The sequence below is a fragment of the Ambystoma mexicanum genome, chromosome 4p, assembly GCF_040938575.1.
Source record: "Ambystoma mexicanum isolate Mex_15411 chromosome 4p, UKY_AmexF1_1, whole genome shotgun sequence".
NCBI classification, from domain to species: Eukaryota; Metazoa; Chordata; class Amphibia; order Caudata; family Ambystomatidae; genus Ambystoma; species Ambystoma mexicanum.
The window spans coordinates 1046443232-1046463723 of record NC_090927.1 but is presented as its reverse complement, the minus strand read 5'-3'; the positions used below and the strand labels follow the sequence as shown (position 1 = coordinate 1046463723).

The 20492-nt window shown below is 42.8% G+C and overlaps 1 protein-coding gene across 4 annotated transcripts in view; it reads right to left on the bottom strand.

Annotated features, from left to right (window-relative positions):
* Positions 1–20492, bottom strand: part of FAM184A (family with sequence similarity 184 member A) — an 833199-nt gene that overhangs the window by 583871 nt on the left and 228836 nt on the right. For all 4 annotated transcript variants that reach the window (XM_069606609.1, XM_069606608.1, XM_069606610.1 and 1 more), the window contains exon 2: positions 14612–15457. In XM_069606609.1, coding sequence (XP_069462710.1) covers positions 14612–15457 — 846 coding nt within the window. The remainder of the gene's footprint in view (positions 1–14611; positions 15458–20492) is intronic.

The window sequence follows — 20492 nt, the reverse complement described above, 5'->3', positions numbered from 1 at the left end:
TTACACAGTTGATAATGGTAGGAACAAGCAGTAGAGGAAACGTGAAAAGAAAAGAGTGATCAAACATGACACTGAGTTATGAGCAGAGGATAGGAAAGAAAGGGAGCCAGGAGAAAATAAAATAAAAGAAGGAGAGGGACAGCCATAACAAGAAGGAGAAGGAAAGAAAAGGAGGTCATAATTAGACGAATAGAGATGGAGATAGTAAGCATACAAGACTTGGGAGCACACAGACAGTCAGAAATAGAAGAGTGAAACTAGTCAGAAAAAAATCATCAGCATAAAATGACAATGTAGGCCCGAATAATGAATATTAGAGGAAAGGAGTATGTAGAGTAAATATGAAAGGCCCAAGAACTGAACCTTGTGCAACGTATTACAGTAACAGAGAAGTGGAAGAGTGAACACCAGCCGAGGACACCGAGTAAGAACGGGCAGATAGGAAGAACACCAAGCGAAGGAATGTCTAGAAATTCCAAGAGAAGAAAGAAAGGAACAAAGAATAGATTGATCAACTGTATTTGATGATACAGATATGACTAATAGAATAAGAAGTGGGGATAGCTTGGTGTTCAAGATGACGTAGGAACATGAATACTCTGAAGAACAGCAGTTTCCCTAAATCAGAGGGCTTTAAACCAGATTGAACAGAGTGAGAAAGGAAGTTGGAATCAAGGTAGAAAGAGAATTGGTAACAGAAAACAAGTCATAAGTAAGAAGGACACAGTACCAATGCTGCATTGATTCCTGTATGTAAGTATATGGGTTTGGCACTGTACGTTTGTGTTTTTTCCTAAATGTTTGGAAAGGAAAAGAAAGGATATAGAAAGGTTGTTAGAGGGGTGAGAGGGATCTAGAAATGCTCAAAAGAAAGAGGGAAACATCAGAGGAGATTGAAGAATTAAATAGTGCAGTCAAGTAAAAAAGTAAAAGAGGCTACACTAAAGGGGTAAGGGTAGGGATCAAGAAACCCAGAAGAGTGGTAAGAGGATTAGCTTTTTGGAGACAGTTGAAAAGGAAGAACAAGATGAGGAATAAATAGGAGAGGAAAAGGAGCAACAGAGTAAAAAGAAGAGAGAAAAGTACAAGAAGCGAAGCAAGCAGGTTGAGAAAAAAGTGAAGTGATAAGATAGTACTGTTTCTTTTTAACCCGGAATAGATTGAGATCATAAAACAAGTGAAGAGAGAAAAGAGCATGCCAATGCAATCCAAGTTTGTGAAAATTGAAAGAAGCCTGCAGCGATGGAGACAACCAACGTTGAGGGGCTTTTGAGAGGAAACAAATGGAAAAATGGGGTGTTGAACATTGAGAGAAGATGCCAATGTAGTAGACAGAACACTGAATAGGTAGAAGAGGGAAGGGAAAAAAAATCAGCAAGAGAGTGATGAGAATGATAGACATCTGCGACAAAAGAAGTACCAAAACAACGTAGATCATGAAGCAAAAAAGAATACAGTGGAGAATTTGAGAAAAGCACAACCTTTAATGGTCAGCAGTTGGAACATGAAAAGCATATATAGAGGAAAAGGGAGAAAAGTTAGAAGAAAATCATGCCAAGAGAAGAACCAGAAATATGATTCCGGGGAAAAGGAAACTGAGCTTGGTAAAAAGATGACTTCATGGAAAGAAAGGAATAGGAAGATTGGATATTCAGAAGGTGAAGATTAAAGTCTACTAACAGAAAACATGGACAATCAAGAGAAAGAAGTACAGACAACAAGGACAAATATTATAACAGAAATATGACAGACGGCCAGGAGAACGGTAAAGAAAGATGGTGGGGTTCAGACAAAGAAATTAAATGGGACTCAAAAAAAGGAAAAACACTAGGAAGGAAGGTGGAGGAGGGAGAGGGACATCCAAGGAGAATGATAAAGAATAGCAGTTCTACCACTGGGGCCTGAAGTCCAAGGTTAGTAATACAGAATAGCTTGAGGCAGCGAGAGGCAGGGACTCAAAATGGAGATCCAAGTCTCTAGCAAGCAGATACATTGTAGATTAAGGGGCAATGGAAGCTGAAGGAGAAAGGGACGAAGAAACAGCAGGATAAACGAGATTATGAAGATTTCTGAAATAAAGGAATTGAGAAGGAGTTCAGGAATAATAAGGTAGAGAAGAAATAAGATGAGTCATAATAGAAAAAAGAAGTATAAGAATGAAAACAACATGAGGTGCATGGTAACAACAGCCGACTAATGAAGTTGAAAAGGGGAACGCTGGTCTACGGTAACAAAGTTATCAAAGAATGGCAAGCAATTACTGCGGTACCCTACATGAAAGCAAGAACGCACTAGTCCAGGATGACAATGGCAGTGACAGCAGAGAGCCCAAAGATTGTAAAAGGGTTAAGGGAGAAAGGTGATGTTAAGTGGAAAGAGGGCATAGGTGAGGATGATATGGTCAAACCACAAAAACCTGTGTTACACCACATAAATAGCAGAATCGCTGGTGATACCAGCTGGAAATGTAGATTAGACAAAGACATTGGGTTGAACCACTGCTTCTTTTGAGCACTTGTAGCTCTGTTTGGATGGAACCCAGGATATCTCAAGGCGAATAATATACATTCAAAATTACATTTAGATTTCAAAATAATGCACATTTACTGTATACAATTTGATTCCCATTGGAAGAAACGATGGACAGAAATACTGAGCCCAGTTAGCAAAAAAAAACGTGTTTCAACGTCTAGGGGTTGATGGCTCTGTGGGCATAAATGCCAAAGTGTAACAGCTGGAATTTTCAAATTACTGATGCTCTCTTGCTCCTGAATCCATCCCTCCTACGTCAGATATAATGTCCAATCAATTCCATGTCCCGCGTACACCCCTGGTGTAGAACATTAAAAATCTAAGTGGGCGATACAACCTCGATCATGTTCATCCAAGGAGAACAAAACGTGTGATTAAAAAGTGATAAAAAAAACCTTTTTCCAATGCGGACCCTCCCCGCCTATGGTCATGCTAGGCATTGTGTTCCTCATCTCTAAGGGTGAACATATAATTATTAGTGAAGGGCCCTTCTAGTAAGCATAATAAACTCGTGGCACAGGGCACAAAAACGTACCCCAGTGAAAGGGCTCCCACCATGGGTGTAGTCCTGATTCGGTTTCTTGATTCTTGGACCTAAGAGAGTATTGCGTCTCACATGAGTTAAGGATATAAGGTCACTACATTGTACTAGATGTATCACATCTATTGCCCATAGTGTGGTAAAAACATAGCCACTAGTATTATTACTAGAACATGTTACTGTTGTAATGTGCAAGATCCCCTCTCTTCTTTCTCCATATGAGATCCAACAGAGCACTTACATTCGCATTTGTATTATTGGCAGACCCCTAGTGAAGAGCAGTGCCCGAATTCTCATGGTTTCCGGTAGAAATGGAGCTAGAAAATAACTTCAAAAGGGGATTTGTAATGTGTGCCGGCTACCACCCACCCCCCTGTCACGTCGCTTCAGATGCGAGTCATGTATGCGCATGATGTGTATGTCTATGAGCACCCGTGCGTGATGGTAGCATGGATACAAAACGTATTCTTTCAAAAGCGATTATCTAATCCTGGGGTTCTTTGCAGGGCTACAAACCATTCTTGCCACTTTCGAGTGTGCGTGATGTGCGCGCATGGGTGTGCGTGTCTGTCAGGGCGTGTGCATTGCTACGGAAAGAGTGAAGGGTATGCTCTCAAAGAGGTCCCTGAGTGTGGGGTTCATAAGGAGGCTACAAAAAGAGTGTAAAGGTCGTCTGTCCCCAGTAATGTAGGTGTAGTCCCGTGTGGCATGTTCTCACAACCTGGGAGATGTCTACCTATAGTGAAATGACCAGATTGGCAATGCACGGGGAGCCCTGGTGATCAAGTGCCGACATAAATTTCATCTCGTTCATTGAGACCCTCTCTGATTGAGTTAGTGGTAGTCATCCAGTACATCTCTCTTTGTTTTAAATTGCCAGTTACATCTCTCTTCCAATGTGATTCCGCAAGTTCCTCAATTAAAAGTCAATTAAACGTCCATTGCAGTTATTCTATCAGATGTTTGTTATATCTGGGTCCAGTCAGAGATATATTTTAAAGTCCTTTATTAAGTAGACCATTCAAGGACAGCAGGTACCCCTTCAAGAGGCAGGCTCCAACTGACCAACCTTAGAATACACAGTGAATCTAAACACTCTAAATAGAATTGCATGACATCACAATATTACTAACTTGCTGAAACTTATTATAATATAAATATGGCACAATAAATAACACAGGGAAGATTCACCTCAACACATCTCCTCCCTTTAATTTGTGGCAGATTTAACCCAGGTAATAATCATTCAACCTGACAGATTTGTTCCTGACCCTATTGGCATTAGCACTGCTATTGTAAATCAAAACTCTGCTCACATTCGGTTCATACAAATGTTCATTCTCCTCTTCATGCTCAACTCCATCCCGTTCTTCTCTCTCTCCACAATCAACATCATTGCCATGCTTGTTGCACTTAACAAGTCTGGACATTGCCCAACATTCTCCACCCTCCATGATGACAACATTCCCCCTAATCACTGCGATTTTCTTGGGTCCAATGAATTTACTGGCAATACATTTGGGAGAAACTTTGGGATTCTTAATGTAAACCCAATCTCCCACCGACCATGGCATTTCCCTGAAACTCCTTTTTGTATCAAATCTCTCTTTGTACTCATTCTGAGTCTCTCTAATGAGATCCATGATCTTTTCTCTGTTAACATGCACACTTTTCGCTAAATCCAACCAGGCCGGACATAACTTTGTCCCAGGTTGTCTACCTTTCAAGGACATAAAAGGTGAAATGCCAGTAACAGAGTGTGGGGTCACACAATAGTTCCAGACCATCTCTCTGAGAACCGTCTGCCACCTCAAACCTGAAGCCATGGCTAACTGCAATCCTCCTTTTAGAAATCTATTGGCTCTCTCAACAAGACCATTCGCTCTGGGCTGATAAAGTGCTGTCCTGTAGTGTTTGATAGCAAATCTATTAAGAAATTCCAACATCCTGTCAGAACAGAATTGTACTCCATTATCCGAAACTAGTTCCGAGGGAAATCCCTCACTGAAAAACACCTCCTCAAAGAAAATAATCATTTGTGAAGTGGTTGCCTCTCTAATGGCTTTCCACTCGACCCATTTTGAGTGATAATCCACCAGAACAATCAAATATTTAAAATCCTCTCCCAATTCCTGTATGGGCCCCATCAAATCTACTGCTAGTTTCCTCCAAGGCTCTCCTGGAACACTCACAGGCCTTAGAGGAGTCTCTTTGACAATCTTGCTCTTGTCGCTTCTTTCACATTCTTTACAACTTCTTACACACCTTTCTACCTCACCATCTACTCCTGGCCACCAAAAGGATTGCCCGATATGTCTTTTGGTACCCCCCATACCCAGATGACCTTGGTGAGCTATATCCACTAATTTGGACCCGATATCACAAGGAGGAACTATCCTCATCCCTCTTCTGAGTTGAGACCCGTCCTCCGACAAGCTCAACTCCTCCTTAATGTAATAAAACACATCAAATTTCTTTCCACAAGATCCTTTCTGGGCCAACCCGTTTTGACCCAGAATTTAACTTGCCCCAAAACTTCATCCGTTTTATCAGCAGATTGCCATTCCTCTTTACTTATGGCATTGTGTACAAGTTCACAAATACTCACTGTACTCTCCACATCCACATCCTTGAAGTCCTTATTCTGTACAGGCAGCTTAGAAGATAATCAGCGACAACATTTTCACCTCCAGGTATATACACCATCTTAAAGTCATATGCCAATAGGTCCACCATCCACCGCGATATCCTGGGTGAACCCTTAGCCCACTCTGCACTGCCCAACAACTGAACTAAGGGCTTCTGATCTGTCTTTACAATGAATGACTGGCCCCATAAAAAAAACTTAAAATGGGCAACAGCCCATGATACAGCTAGAGCCTCTCTCTCCACCACTGAGTAATTGTTCTCCGCCCCCCTTAGTGGTCGGGAGGCAAAAGCTATAACATGTTCAACTTTACCATCATACTGAAAAAGAGCAGCTCTGAGCCCTAATGTGCTTGCGTCCACAGCCAACACAGTTCTTCTGCCCGAAACAAACCCTCCCAACGAGGGTGCTTTCACAATGCTATCTTTAATTTTACTAAAAGCATTCTCACATTCCTCCGACCACACATATTTGGTGCCCTTCTTCAACAGGTCCCTCAATAGAGATTACATTGCGGAGAACCCATCAACAAATTTGTGATAGTACTCCGCCAACCCCATGAATGAGCGCAATTGCTCTTTATCAAGAGGTTGGGGAGCGCTCACAATGCTATCCACTAAAGATTTCCTGGGAGAAATACCAGTGCAAGAAATCTTATGTCCCAAGTAATCAACTTCCGTAACAGCAATTTTGCATTTCTCTCTTTGTACCGTCAACCCCGCATCCCTGAGTCTGACCAACACCGACCTAAGTATATCATCATGTTCAGGACCATCCTTGGCAAATATGAGAATGTCATCCTGGAACACGGTTACTTTCTCAAGGCCTTCAAGTACCGTTTCCATTATTCTCTGAAACACCGATGCCGCAGAGGCCAAACCAAAAGGCATTCGGTTATACTTAAAAACACCCTCAGGAGTGATAAAAGCAGTCAAATGTTGGCACTCTTTGGACAACGGGACCTGATGATAGGCAGAAGAGAGATCAATGATGGAAAATAACTTAGGCTCTCCTAGTGTGGATAAAACTTCTGAAATGTTCGGCAAAGGGTGTCTTTCCACTACTATGTTCTTATTAAGGCTGCGTAAGTCAACACATAATCTCATTTTGCCATTAGCCTTAGTAACTAGGACAATGGGAGACAACCATTCAGTAGCCACAACCGGTTCAATGACCCCTTTACCAATCAAGCTATTAAGCTCTTGCTTGAGTTGTGCCTTCATCTTCAATGGTACTTGCCGAACTTTGTGTACCACTGGCTGGGCATTGCTCTTGAGTTTGATGTGGTGTTCAAATTCTTTAAGTCTGCCCAGACTTTCCGAAAACACTTGAGGAAATTCCCTGGTCCATGCATCCCCCACTTCAGCAATGGTGACAGGAATCGGTGAGCTAGCTTGTATCCTAATACCCAGATTCTTCTGCTCCTCCCAACCTAATAGAGAGGCCCCTCTTTCCGCTACAAGAAACGTGGCCTGGCAGTCTCTCTCCTTATATGTTACATTCGCAGGAAATTCACCCAGGATTTTTATGTCAGAGTCCGCATATCCACACACTCTGACATTAGTGGGGCGAATAATAGCAACGTTCTTTCCCAGCACGTTTGTCATCGTGTCCTGAGATATGATGGTCCACGGAGAACAAGTATCAACTTTCATTGTGAGCTCAATTCCATCAACACGAAACTTATCCACGGGACCTTTGGTCATACTGGACATCTCTGAAATTTCAAATATGTGTTTTGGGGTCAATTCCTGCGTACTGGATACTTCATGAATGTTGTACCCCTTCCGAATACCATCTCCATCATCGCCCATCGACTTGAGCTGTATACAATTTACAGAGTTATTTCTGCAGACATTCGCAAAATGTCCTTTGTTCTTGCACTTGAAGCATTCCGCATATTTAGCAGGGCAGGAAGGATAGTTCACTCCATGTCTGGAACTGCCACAACGAGGACACATGTTTTTTGTATTCCAATTTCCTCTCTTGAATGTGGAATAGCCTACTCTTTTCTTCTGATCAATAACGCACACAGGGGCCGTGGAAGAATCACGTTTGTCAACTCTAAGTTCCTTGACATATTCCGAAGTCTGTTCAATGCTCCTCGCCAATTCTACAGCTTCATCTAACTTCATGTCCTTTGCGAGGAGTTTTTCCTGAATCCTCACATTATTTGTACATCTGACCAGCTGGTCTCTTATTAGAGAATCAGTCAAATGCTCAAACTCGCAAGTATAACTCAGGGATCTGAGGCAAGCAATGTAGGATTCAACAGACTCTGACTTCTCTTGAGCCCTCTGAAAAAATGTGTGCCTCTCAAAACTAACATTTATTTTCGGTTCAAAGTGATTCCAAAGTTGATTAAGGGCAAATGCATATTCATCCATGTCACCGGCCTCTGGAACATGGTGTCTGGAAAGTCCATCAAAAATTCTGCGTCCTTCTATGCCAAGGTTGTGAAGGAGTAAAGCTCTCTTGCGCGCAGGAGGAAATCTCTCTCTGCCCATCGCCACCAGGTAGTTCTCAAACATGCCCCTCCACCTGTCCCATGCAATCGGAGCTCGCAATGGTTCGCTCAGAAAGGGCAGGGGAGGTGGAATGGAGGCAGACATGGTTTGTACTCAAGCAGGAGGATACACTTAATGTAGAACTGGCATTATAAGTTCAAAAGTGCACCAATGTGAGAAGGTGTTTTTCTTTTTTTTTTCTTTTTCCTTTTTTTTTTTTTTTAAGGATGCATAAACAGAGCACAATTGGTCCAAAGAAAATGCTGCATAAAGTAAGAGGAAAGAGATAAAGGTCTTCTCCTTTTTCTCCTTTCTTAAACTTAAAAAAAAAAAATATTTTTCAAATAAACAAATTGCAGGAATTGCAGTCCACCAACAGCACTCCAATAGGGGTCTCTGGGCGTGGAAAAAAAAAATTGCTAGGCAGTATTTGTGTCACAAAGGGAGATCCGAGGTTCAGATAAGCAACAAAGCAATTCCGCGTTCTATCCACTGCTGCCAGGCATGTCAAGGTCGTTGCTAGGAGACTGATGTCACAATGGGAGGACCGGGGCTCCTGGAGACCAGCACGTCATGAGATGGGCGTGGGTAAAAGGACACGCGAGCAGCGAGCGCTCGCTTCCGGGTCCGCGCTGTGGCTCGCGCTGCGGCGCGCGCTGGATCTGCGAAACGCCCCACCTCGACTCGGGGCTCGCGCAGGACTCCCCAAGCAGCAGCCGCTGCACCGACGCTCGTATGAAGCGTTCCCCAACTTGCCTGAATGCAGGGCGTCAGCTCCACCTCCTGCCCGCCTCTCGCCTGCTGTCCCTCTCGGAGGAGGAGAGCCTGAAAGCTGTCGGTGCGGAACAGACCGGAGGCCAGTGAACATCAGGTGGCCCCAGGCAAAGTGAAGTGCCAATCCTCGTCGCCAATGTTATATCTGGGTCCAGGCAGAGATATATTTTAAAGTCCTTTATTAAGTAGACCATTCAAGGACAGCAGGTACCCCTTCAAGAGGCAGGCTCCAACTGACCAACCTTAGAATACACAGTGAATCTAAACACTCTAAATAGAATTGCATGACATCACAATATTACTAACTTGCTGAAACTTATTATAATATAAATATGGCACAATAAATAACACAGGGAAGATTCACCTCAACAATGTTCCTTTTTCTCTAAAGTGGTCCACAATTTTGTTTGAGACTGTGCCCACTCTAATTCAGGAGTGATGTTCATTTAGCAGGGTATATATACTTTCTGTGTAGTGCATATATACTTTCTGTGTAGTGTGTCCTATGTAAATTAAGTTACATGAACAACGATGGGCATATTTAGACATATTTAGAGTTGCAGTTTGAGTGGTAACGTAATTCCCATTTACATTGAAATATTCAATGTAAAATTCAAAGAATTTAGTATGCTTGGTGGAGTGACAGGAATTGCAATGACCGCAGGTGTGAAGTCCTCATATTTGTGGTAGGCCCCAAAGTTCTGTTAATGTGGGTTTGTGTTGTTCCAAATAGGTTCTCCTAAGTTTCTGTTGCAAACGTTTCCCTTTTTTTAAAGCAAAGAGAGGCTTTTTAACATTCTGTGCATTGTCCTGAATGATGGGCCAGTTATTTTTAATGATCCATCTCATTACGTTGTTGTGTGGGTTGTATGTGGTTATTTTGTCAGATTGTTCCTTTCTTGTCCCGTTTTGTAAAAGTGAGTCTCTATGGGCATTATTAGCTCTTTTATAGGCATCCCGTACAATTTGCTTGGGGTATCCCCTATTCTTACATTTTTTGTGTAGAAACTGGGCTTCCCAACAAAGTCCTTACGGTCAGAATAGTTGCGTCTGTGCCGCAGGGATTGGCAATATGGTAGGGACTGACGTAGGCTGTCTCGGTGGAAACTTCCCCAATGTCAAAGTCTGCTCTTATCTGTGGGTTTGGAGAAGGTCTTAGTTTTCAACACATTGTTATCTTTCCAAATGTTCAAATCCAGGAACAAGATGTTATGTTTATCAAAATGCATGGTGAAACGTATGTGTGGTGTAAATGTGTTTGGCCAATTGGCAAAGGAGGATAGGTCATCGGATATGCCCTCCCAGATCATGAGGACATCATCTATGAAGCTCCTCCAAAGTTTAATGTGTTCTCTATATGGGTTATTCACAGATTATGCAAATGTATCTCTCATAGGAGTCCATGTATAGATTAGCTACATTTGTGGCAAATGTGGCCCACATGCTGCTCCCTTTTATCAGTTGGTAAAGGTCAGACTTGAAGATGAAAAAGTTCTTTGTCATTGCCATTTTGGTTAAATCCACCAGGAATTCAGTTGGCACTCTATGTGGTGCACCCCTCTGATTTAGTACATATTCCACTATGTCTACGGCTTCTCTCTGGGGGATATTAGTGTACAAGCGTTCCATGTCTAGGGTGACCAGCAGTTCCTTAGATGTATCAAAGGCCATACCTTCCACAGCATTAATAATGTGTGTGGTGTCCTTAAAGTTGGATGGAATTAGCTGGACAAATGGCAAAAGGAAGAAATCAACAACATTGGATAGAGAAGGAGCCTATCCCTGACACTATCGGCCTCCCAGGTGGATTATCAGAATCTGTGTGAATTATATTTGGTAATATGTATATCAGATGAATGCTGGGATCCACCCTTAGTAGATCTTTTGTTTCCTTTGTGTTGATCCAGTCCTCCACCAGTGCTCTGGGGACCAAAGATTGGATGTGTTCCTGAATGTCATTAGTTGGGGTCATGATTTAATGGCGAGTAGAATGGACGATTATGTACTTGTCTAATGACTTTTTCTTCGTCTTTTGTAGTGTTCATAATGACAATGCCACCCTTCTTGTCAGAAAGTTTAATTGTAATACTGCAGTCTAGACTGATATTTCTGGTGATGCTGGGTCTAATGACTATTCTCCTCTTCTCTAATTTATCAATCTTCCCACAGATTCGGTTTTCAAATGTAATGATCTCCTGAGATATGTCTCTGCATGGGGGTAGAAGGTGGATTTAGGTTTAAAACCATTATTTCCATCTTCTTCCTCAAACGGATGATTTTTGAAAACGTATTCCAATCTTATTTTTTTTAAGAACTAGGATATCTGCATCTTTAACTGTACAAAGGGTTCCATGTTCATTTTTCGCCAGTCATTTTTTCAATGGGTTTTTTACCCAAAAATTGTTTTTGAAAAACACATCGATTTTTTTTTCTTTTAGGGGGGTTCCCCCAAATGCCCCCTTCACCTATTAATGCAACTCTATTCCCGGCCCACCCCACCCTTATTTAGCCTTCCCCAAAACCCCTATGTTTTTTTCAATTAAATATATTTGGCAAAAAAAACATCGAAAAAATGAATGGCGAAAAATGAACGTTGCACCATACAAAGTCTGCCTGATAAGTGCATACAAATGACAACCCCTTGGTAAGCAGACTAATTTCATGGGGTGTCATGTTTCTAGCTGACAGGTTAAATACTACCTGTTCCATTACCCTGCTTGATATTCCTGTGTGCTGGTGCCTCTCATCGTCTGCATTTGAGTTGGGGGTAGGGAATGGTACCAGAGTCTTCTGCAACCCCTTCCTCCTCTCCTGGATCAGAAATGCTGCGGGTTTCCTATTAATTTGCCTCTTTCACTGATATTCGGTGGTCCTGCTCAAGCATCTAGGTCGCCCCCAGATGAGCCACTAGTACTCTCGGATGTGTCTGAAAACATAACAAGCCTCTTCCTTGTTTTGTCCCTGCTGTAGTGTTGTTGGGGGCAGTAATACTCTTTTTCGGCAGCCATTAGAAGTAGAGGGACTGCAGGGTTAGTGCCAGGAGTGAGAGTAGCAAGAGAGTACAAGGTTCAAGGTTTGCAGATGGCACCAACCAGTGGAGTTACACCATGCTTGTTCTGTATCGGGGAGATATTATTGTGACAAAATGACTACTGCACTGCATGAGTACAGAGGTGAGCAGTGGTTTTTAAATTTCTTTTCAGCCCAACACTACTAAACCAGCAGTGATCTTAATCCTAAAGGTGAAACAGGCACAACATGAATGGTTATACACCATCATCTCTTAGAGTAGCGCAGGTCGAGGGCAGGCTATACTCTTATGAAAGGGTGTGAGCCAGCAAAGAAGCATGCAAACCAACAGTAATACTGTGGCACCAAAATAAAAGACATGTCCAATCAAGGTTCTATAAAAATAGGAGTCTTCAATTAAACTATAAATGCCAAACACTACAACCTACACTGTTAAGGAATGCACAGAATATGTCTCCCTTTGTTTTCTGCCTGGGAAGGCTTGACAGCTTGGGTAGCCTGCACTACTCTAAGAGATGAAAGCGGTCGGCCATTAATGTTGTGCCTGTTTCACCTTTATGAGTGAGATCACTGCTGGTGTAGTAGTGTTGGGCTGAGAAGGAATGTAGAAACACGCTGTTGTGTGTGAACCCCAGCCTCAGACAGTAATACATGAAAACTGTCGGAGGCAGAGGAAATCTTTTGATAGTAGAATTGCATCTGATGGTGTTGGCAAGGTAGAACTATTTCCTCATTGGCCACTATATCAAACCAGGCATAGCTTGCATTTATATTTAACCAAACCGCCACCAGGCCCTGGGGATACGCAATCTATGTAATTTAGATTGCGGGACCCACTGCTAAAGGCAACCTACAGCTGTTGGGATAATTTAGGTTCCAGCAGGCTATTGTAAGGAATATAGATCTCTGTAGCTGCCATGTTGCCAAACTACATGGGAACTGCTGCCGGGTCAATAGACCAGGCCCAGCAAAGACAACACATGTGTACCATGTTTTTTCAGAATGGAGTATTTAGAAAGTCAGGCCTGATTAGCAGAGCTTATTTTCTGAGAGAGAAAAGCGAACATCATTTTACACAGTAACAATCAAAAAAGCTCGGGCTTCCACCCTAGCACAGTGGAAGGAAGAGCAGATAAAGCTGGGTAAAGCAGACAGCGGTGGAAAATGTCCCAGTGTGCAGCAATGAGAGGAAGTACCATTGTGTAGCAGAAAACCTCCACCGTCCTTCTATCACTCAGGTCACTGGGAGCAGGTTGTGCGACTATGGGGAGGACTCTGGAATAAAAAGGTGCCAATGGTGTGGCACAACAATACAAGCCACACTGAGGTCTTGCATACACTCGGCGAATAGAGTCACACAAGTACTCGGCCACCACTTTCTCCAGTTGTTAAAGTGACCCCAGACAAATTGACATAGGTAACTGGTAGTGGTAAATTAAGTAAAAAAGCGATGAAAAATAGAATTCAAGGCTATCCCTTCACTCCCATTTAGGTCGATGAGCTTGTCCTGGAACAGCCAAGTTATTTAGCTCACAAACTTCACATTTCCATAGTCGCGCGCGGCGCGCATGCGCAAAGCAAAAGCCAGCCATGCTTGAACACTAATCATTTTCCGAAAGTCACATTTTCAGCTTGTGGTTTCACTTCTGAGGCTTTAAGATCCGGATATACACTTCCCGTGGTTTTCCCCCCACTCTCCCAGTGATGTCAAGATTCAGCCCTTCTTGTGATTATTTCGATCTCTCAATGTTCCTGGGAATTTCTATGTACAGCCCTAATAATTCCTGCTTTCCCTGCCATATCACCTCTAACAGCTTTCCCTGATGGAACCTTTGTGTAAATCTTCCAATATATTTCTTTTTAACATATATTCGTACTCCTTTGATAACATGCTTCCATAAAGTTTGCCATCACTCATATCACAACCACATATCAGCTCACAGTTTATTTAGAAAAATAAGAGCTTGCTCTGCCTCATGTGTGTATCCAATGGGTCCCAGATCCAACAAATCACAGCTGTGTTTTTTGTAATGACTGGCGTCACTAAGAAATAAAAATAAGGGAACCCCAAAGGTTGATGAAGTTGGTCACAAATAGATGTACATGTTTCGCTCTTTTTTTTTGTCCATAAGTTCATACAAAGTTTATGAACTATTTATTGGCTGTCCATGAGTTGTGTGTGCTGGCACAATGATCTTTCCCAAGCTATGCCAAATCCTGATATGCAGGAGGAAGGGGTGGACTGATTCATTGCTTTTCATGAACTCCATTTGGAAACAATTTATACAACAAATAATAAATATATCTATTCATATGTTCGTTTTATTTCTGTACAGTGGATCTCAAAATTCCTTACCTAGAATAAAACGGTGTACATTAAGGCCAATTCACTATGTATCATGTTTGATTTTATTATTGTACTATCCAGTACAGAGCGTGGCAACTTTCAGGTCTTCAGGCTATGTCACACATTAGAAATATTGAAAACATGTTATTTAAAGAAATCCCAACGTAAGCATGGCCTTTGTGTCTAATTGATCAACGACAAGACGGGAGTATTGAAAGACTAATGCTGCTTACCTGGACATTGTTTTCTGCTGTGTTTAGGAATATCTGAAGCTGGTCGCATTTTTCCTTGAGACTTTCAGCCTCTTTCTGCACAATCTGAAACTCAGCTTTAAGCTTCCCCAGGTTATTTTGCAAAACCGCTTCCTGACTTTGAAACTCTCTCCTCATCTCCGTCTCTTTCTGCATGCAGGCATGCAAGGAATCTGCTGTGTACATCTGTGACCTTTTCAAAGCTTCCAGTTCATGTTCATAAAAATCTTGCGCTTTGCTGAGTTTCCCTTCGTAATCCTCCACAAGCTGTTTCCTTTCCAGCCTCAGGTCCTCCAGCTTGCAGTTCATGTCCTCCATTTGCCGCCGGTGCATCTCCTCGAGAGTCTCTTGCCCCTTACTTAAGCATGCGTTCTGAGTTTTCAGAATCTCCTGGATCTCCAATCTATGAGTGACTCTCAAGTCTTCCAAGGCCGAGCGCTTATCCTTCTCACACTGCAGCTGTGTCTGCATGAAGCCCCGAAGCCGCTCCTCGAACCGCTTTCGGATCTCTTCCACCTCTCTAGACATGGTCACAACCCTCTGAACGTGCTGGGCCTCGGCACAAAGCTGCATGTCCTCCACTCGGCCTTTGAAAGCCTCAAACTCTGCCAAGGCTTGTTGCTTCATTTTCTTGTGCTCTTCAAGGGATTCCTCAAGCCCCTGAATCCTTCTCTTGAGATCCACTTCCTCTGTGACCTTACTCTTATACTGCAGGATTTTCTCCCTCGTTTCGGCAAGAATTTGCTGGATTTCCTCCTCATGAGCTTCCTTGATGGCTTGTATACCGGATTCATGTTCATCGTTTCGGGTGTTTAAAGCATAAATCACCTGGAATAACAAAGGAAGCATTATTTATCAACAGTGGACGTGTCATATACATGAATTACGACCAGCTTTTATTGCTTTTTTCAGTAAAAAAAAATCTCTAAATTGAGGAGAATGTATATAGAGTGTAGCCAAACATTCATATTTTGAAACTATGACAAGCCTATTGTGTAACACATGATCGACAGTTGGATGTACACTAAGAATGCTAAAAAACGAGAACATCCTGAAATCTACTGTTAAGTTTCCTTATAAAACAGTTGGCTTTATAGTCAAACCCTAAAAAGCCAGAACATCTTTCAATCTAACATTACGTTTTCTCCTAAAGAATTCAAGTATGTTCTGGCGTTTTAATTCTGACATAGCACAACATCATAGCTAGGTTGGCCACAATTATTTCCCACACTGCAACCAAAGGACTATTCTTACCCACACCTTTACTGCAAGGTCGCTTTTGGCCACAAATTAGCCAGTACTGTAGTGGGACTACCTCCCCATCATAACAAAGGCCCACATCAACTCACTCAATCTCATCTTCCTCTCCACCTAAATCACAGCCCCTCCTCCCTTTCTCCTCCTTCTAAACTCCCAAAACAAAAAATCAAACCCGACTCTGTTGCCTACTCCCTAGGACAAGTTGGAGCTTCTAGTCATGCTCCCTCTCCACCTCTTGCCAACTGAAGTGAATAAGCAATTCTGGAGCTACATTTGGCATCGTTATCCCCACTGGTTCCTTTATCCAGCCTCAACTATGGATCTCTGCAGGACCAAATGTTGAAAAGGGCAATTATCTCAAGGGCAATTATGCCTGGTTTACAAGCTGACTAGTTTACAGGCAGTTATCGCGTTATTCTCATCTCATGAGTCCCTAACAAGGGTCGCAAAGGCAGTGGAGTGTAAACTGTGCCCGCCAAAAGAGTACCCCCACCTCTTGGTCAAAGCCATTGATGAAAGGGCACGAATTTATATAGGAGAGGTTGTATAAAGTATAAAGGCACACACACAGACATACAAAAAGCGTGCGCACACACAGTATCTCAAAATGTGGCATTTTCATTTTTAAGATTTCGAGACAAATTGAAAGTGACACGGGTCAGTTTTTAGGGGGCAACGTCTAAGTGTCATGGTTCCGTTCTGTGGTGGCATTATGAAAGAGTCCGGTGGTAACGTTCTGGGGACACTATGAAAGTGATGTGAGGCAATTTCCCAGGGGGCCTTGTGATAGTGCCACATGGCTCTATGTTTGTGGCGAGGCGGCATGGGGGAATGGTCTGGGCGTTTTGCTCGTGGGGCAGTTTTAAAGGGGCATATGAAAGTGGAATCCGAGAATTGTCTCGTGGCATGGATCAACTTTCTGGGGGCAATGTGAAACTGGCATGGCTATTTTCTGGGGGAAACATTAAGATGAATGGCCACTTAGTGGGAGCAATACGACAGCTAGCATGATCATGTGCTTCACCGAGTCCACACTGGCACAACACGGTTACGTTTCTAAGGCCGATACAAAAACCCGTTTGACCACATGCTTACCTGCTGCAAATGAAGACTACGGTTACACTGTTGAAACTGGTGTGGTATATGGTGACTAACTGGAGAAGTTTGAAACATGTTTTGTAACATGACATTAGATGTGGCAATAGTTAAACTGAAAGGTTGGAACACTGAGCTGAACTCTGGTATGTTTGAAACTACCCTGGTGCAGGTTGGCACACTCATCTCCAGACTGTTAACCGCATTTTGGCATATTTTTAAAACACACCGATATTAATAACAGAACTCTGGATTTCAATTCTGATTATATTGTATTGGCAAGCAGTGTGTTGGGCATTTCGGAAACGAAATCATCCTTGGAGGTTCAAAAGTGCAGAAATATGATTTCTGTTGTCATAAACGGCAAAGAAAACTGTGCAATTCCTTTCTGAACCCCATAGTTACTTATTAATAGTGAAACATGGTAACGAGGAATGCCACTTTAAAAGCATGCTTCTTTAAATCTGACTTAAGCATAATTAATGAGGGGACCGAGTTATTCAAATTAACTTGACCCAAATGTACTCAAGTACATTTTTGGTGGGAGTTTGACACAGAGTGTGAAGAGGCATATTCACCTCCCATGCCAGGGAAGGGATACATCAAATAACCCGTGTTCTTCTTGAAAGGTCCAAATATCAACGAATGACACAAATTCAAGTGCCAAGCCAAGGTGGGCACAATACGACCTGGTTCCGGTTTCTAGAGTGTCCCTAGAAATAGTTACGATGTTAAACCATTGTGAGAATTTCTGCACATGAAAAATGACCTGAACTTCAACATCAGCCCCCATCGCCAACACATACATCATTTGGTAGCTTTCAGCAAGGCTCCAACACTGTGCAAACATTACTCAGATACTAACACCAGACACCACGCAAAACCAGAGCACGTTCAACACGTCCATGCAGTCATGAACACTGAAAGATGGGGGGTTGGTGTCATAAATATAAAGCCAATGAGAAGCACTTCCATTGCACATTGCATTTCCACAAGGATTGCACTGGAATTCGATTCATTCATAGTAATACAATAACAAGCATTGGCAATGCGAACAGTTTGGGGGGCTTCTGTGTAGACATGGGAAAGCTATCTTCCAGGCATTGGTACTAACCGGCCATTAATTGTAGCAGCTTGAAAATGGCGCCCATACCTCGGCATCTGATAGCCACGCTTATCTAATACCTATACACAAGCCGAAACTGTTGGGTTTGCCAATGCTTGTTTTTAACAGGACTTCAGTGAAGGTCATGCACAGTGCTTATAAATCGATTGGATGAAGGCAGACCAGGTTAAGACATTTTTATTACACCAGTAACATGTTTACAGCACCAATTAAACCATTAGCTCTCAAAAGACTGCCTTTGAAAAAAACCTGGTAGGCATTTCAAGTGCAACGTTTACTTTTTAGGCTTGATAAAGATAGCCCAAAGAGATCCCGGGAGGGTATTGTTTTGGGCGGGGAAGGGCGCAGAAAGTGGCTGGGTATGGCATAGGGATTAGCATGACCATGGGCAGTGAATGGGTGGGTAAATAACCAAACACCACCTAAAAGCATTGTGCCACCTCTCCCTATCTACTCGAATGCATTTGTTTCGGCTTGTAGGTAGCGCTTCAGCACTACGTTACAGCCAAAACTAAAAAGCGCAAAGTTAATGGCATTTGATGTATTTTCGGCACAATCTCAACATTGTTCCCAATATTGCTCAAAGGAGCTGATCATATTTTACCTACCGGATGTGGGCCCTTGAAACAAACATCAAAGATGAAAGATGAAAGATGGCTGTCCTACAGGAGATGTTGCCTTCTAACAGATATTGATCAACTAATCAGTTGCATTACTTGACAGGGGTTCCTTTGATATGAAAGCAAAGGATGTTCTTACCATCTCATTAGGGTGACCAAATATCCTTTGATCTCAGAGGAACTATGGGACCGGTCCATAGAACTCTCTACGCATAGTTAGGTTTCCTATTTTTATAATTAGAAAAACGATGAGTAAAAAAAAAGAAACTGACCTTGAACCGAGTCTCAGGAGAATGAAGAGATCAATCAGAGATTTGAGAGTGAATCTAATAAGTGTAACACATGCCCGTTAGGCGCTGATATGGTGTAAGAGGGTTGGAGGTGAGTTTGATCTGATACAAGGTATAATTGGACTTGGAACAGAGCATCATTAGTGGACTTTCATGTAGGTGACAAAAATTGTTCATTGCCCACAGAGGGAGCCTTAGGAACGCTGGGGGAAGTCACCCACCAAGTGACATGACTCCTGGAGTGTGTACATAGAGAATGCCCTGGAGATTCCTCAGCCCTCCTTTGGGCGACCCAAGGTTCCAGCAGATGCCAAGGTTAGGGAAGATCCCCAGGTCAGCAGGGAGGAAACCAGCCTCATGAAACCCGCAAAACAGGATGCAGCATTGTGCCCAAGGGTCAGGACCACTTCTCCAGGAAGACTACACCCTCAGAAAATCAGCCCCAGGAAGGGGTTCATCTTCATTTGCCACAAGTCGGTCATTTGATGACCTTTATGGGCTCTGTATGTGGTTCCAAGCGCAGAGCAGAAATTTATCAACAGTGCACATCGGTTGCGCAAACCCTTGCATGGAGTGTGAACTGGAGTCAAATTGAAATCGTGCTCTAGCGGGGAAAAGCACAGAGGGCCTGATTCACACAAGCGTTTTTCAATGGAAAAGGCCATTGAAAAACACTTTCTAAATCAGGCACACAATGCCTTTGCTGAGTAAAGGATGCTGAGACAAGAAACACACATTTATGAATAGAGGAGCCAGAGCGCCAGTCGTCATGTCACTGCTGCTCGGTCCCAACATTGCGGACAAGTCCTTTGCAAACTAGGATCACACAGGCTGATTTCAATTATTAAAACATACCCAACACCTGCTAACAAGGAAACTATGGGTTGTACACCCTGGATTGAGGTGGCATCATTAGGGCAGAACCTGTCACGACAGAACTAACATGGAAATGAACCAACCAACAAGAGCACTCATTTCGACAATTAATGATAGGTACTCACTACAAAAGGAGGCAGTCTGACTTTGAGGGTTTTAGGGTCAGAGAGAAGTAGAAGTGAGAAAGGGCCGGATTATGAGTTTGCTTGTATTCTGGTGGTAAATCCGCAAGAATACCGGCAAACCGACGTACTGATACTGCCACTTGGCCTGGTGGTATTTCCACTGGATTACGAGTGGTGATTTATGGTCTTAGTCCCCATCACAGTCCCATTGGACTCATTAGGGATTTTGCCAGTATTTGCCAGTAAGGTGGCGGAATGACCTCCAACGCTTGGCTGGAGGTCAACCCGCCATTTTACTGGCAAACTTGTAGTTGGCCAGTACAGTAATGAGCCAGTATATACGTTAATATTGGCACGTTATTACTGCACCGGCCAGCTCGTAATGAGCCCCAAAGTCTGAAGCTGCGTTGACCAAGCCGAGTAGGCCAAATAACCTGAAAGCAATAGAAGAGGAGGTGGCTGAGCCAAGTG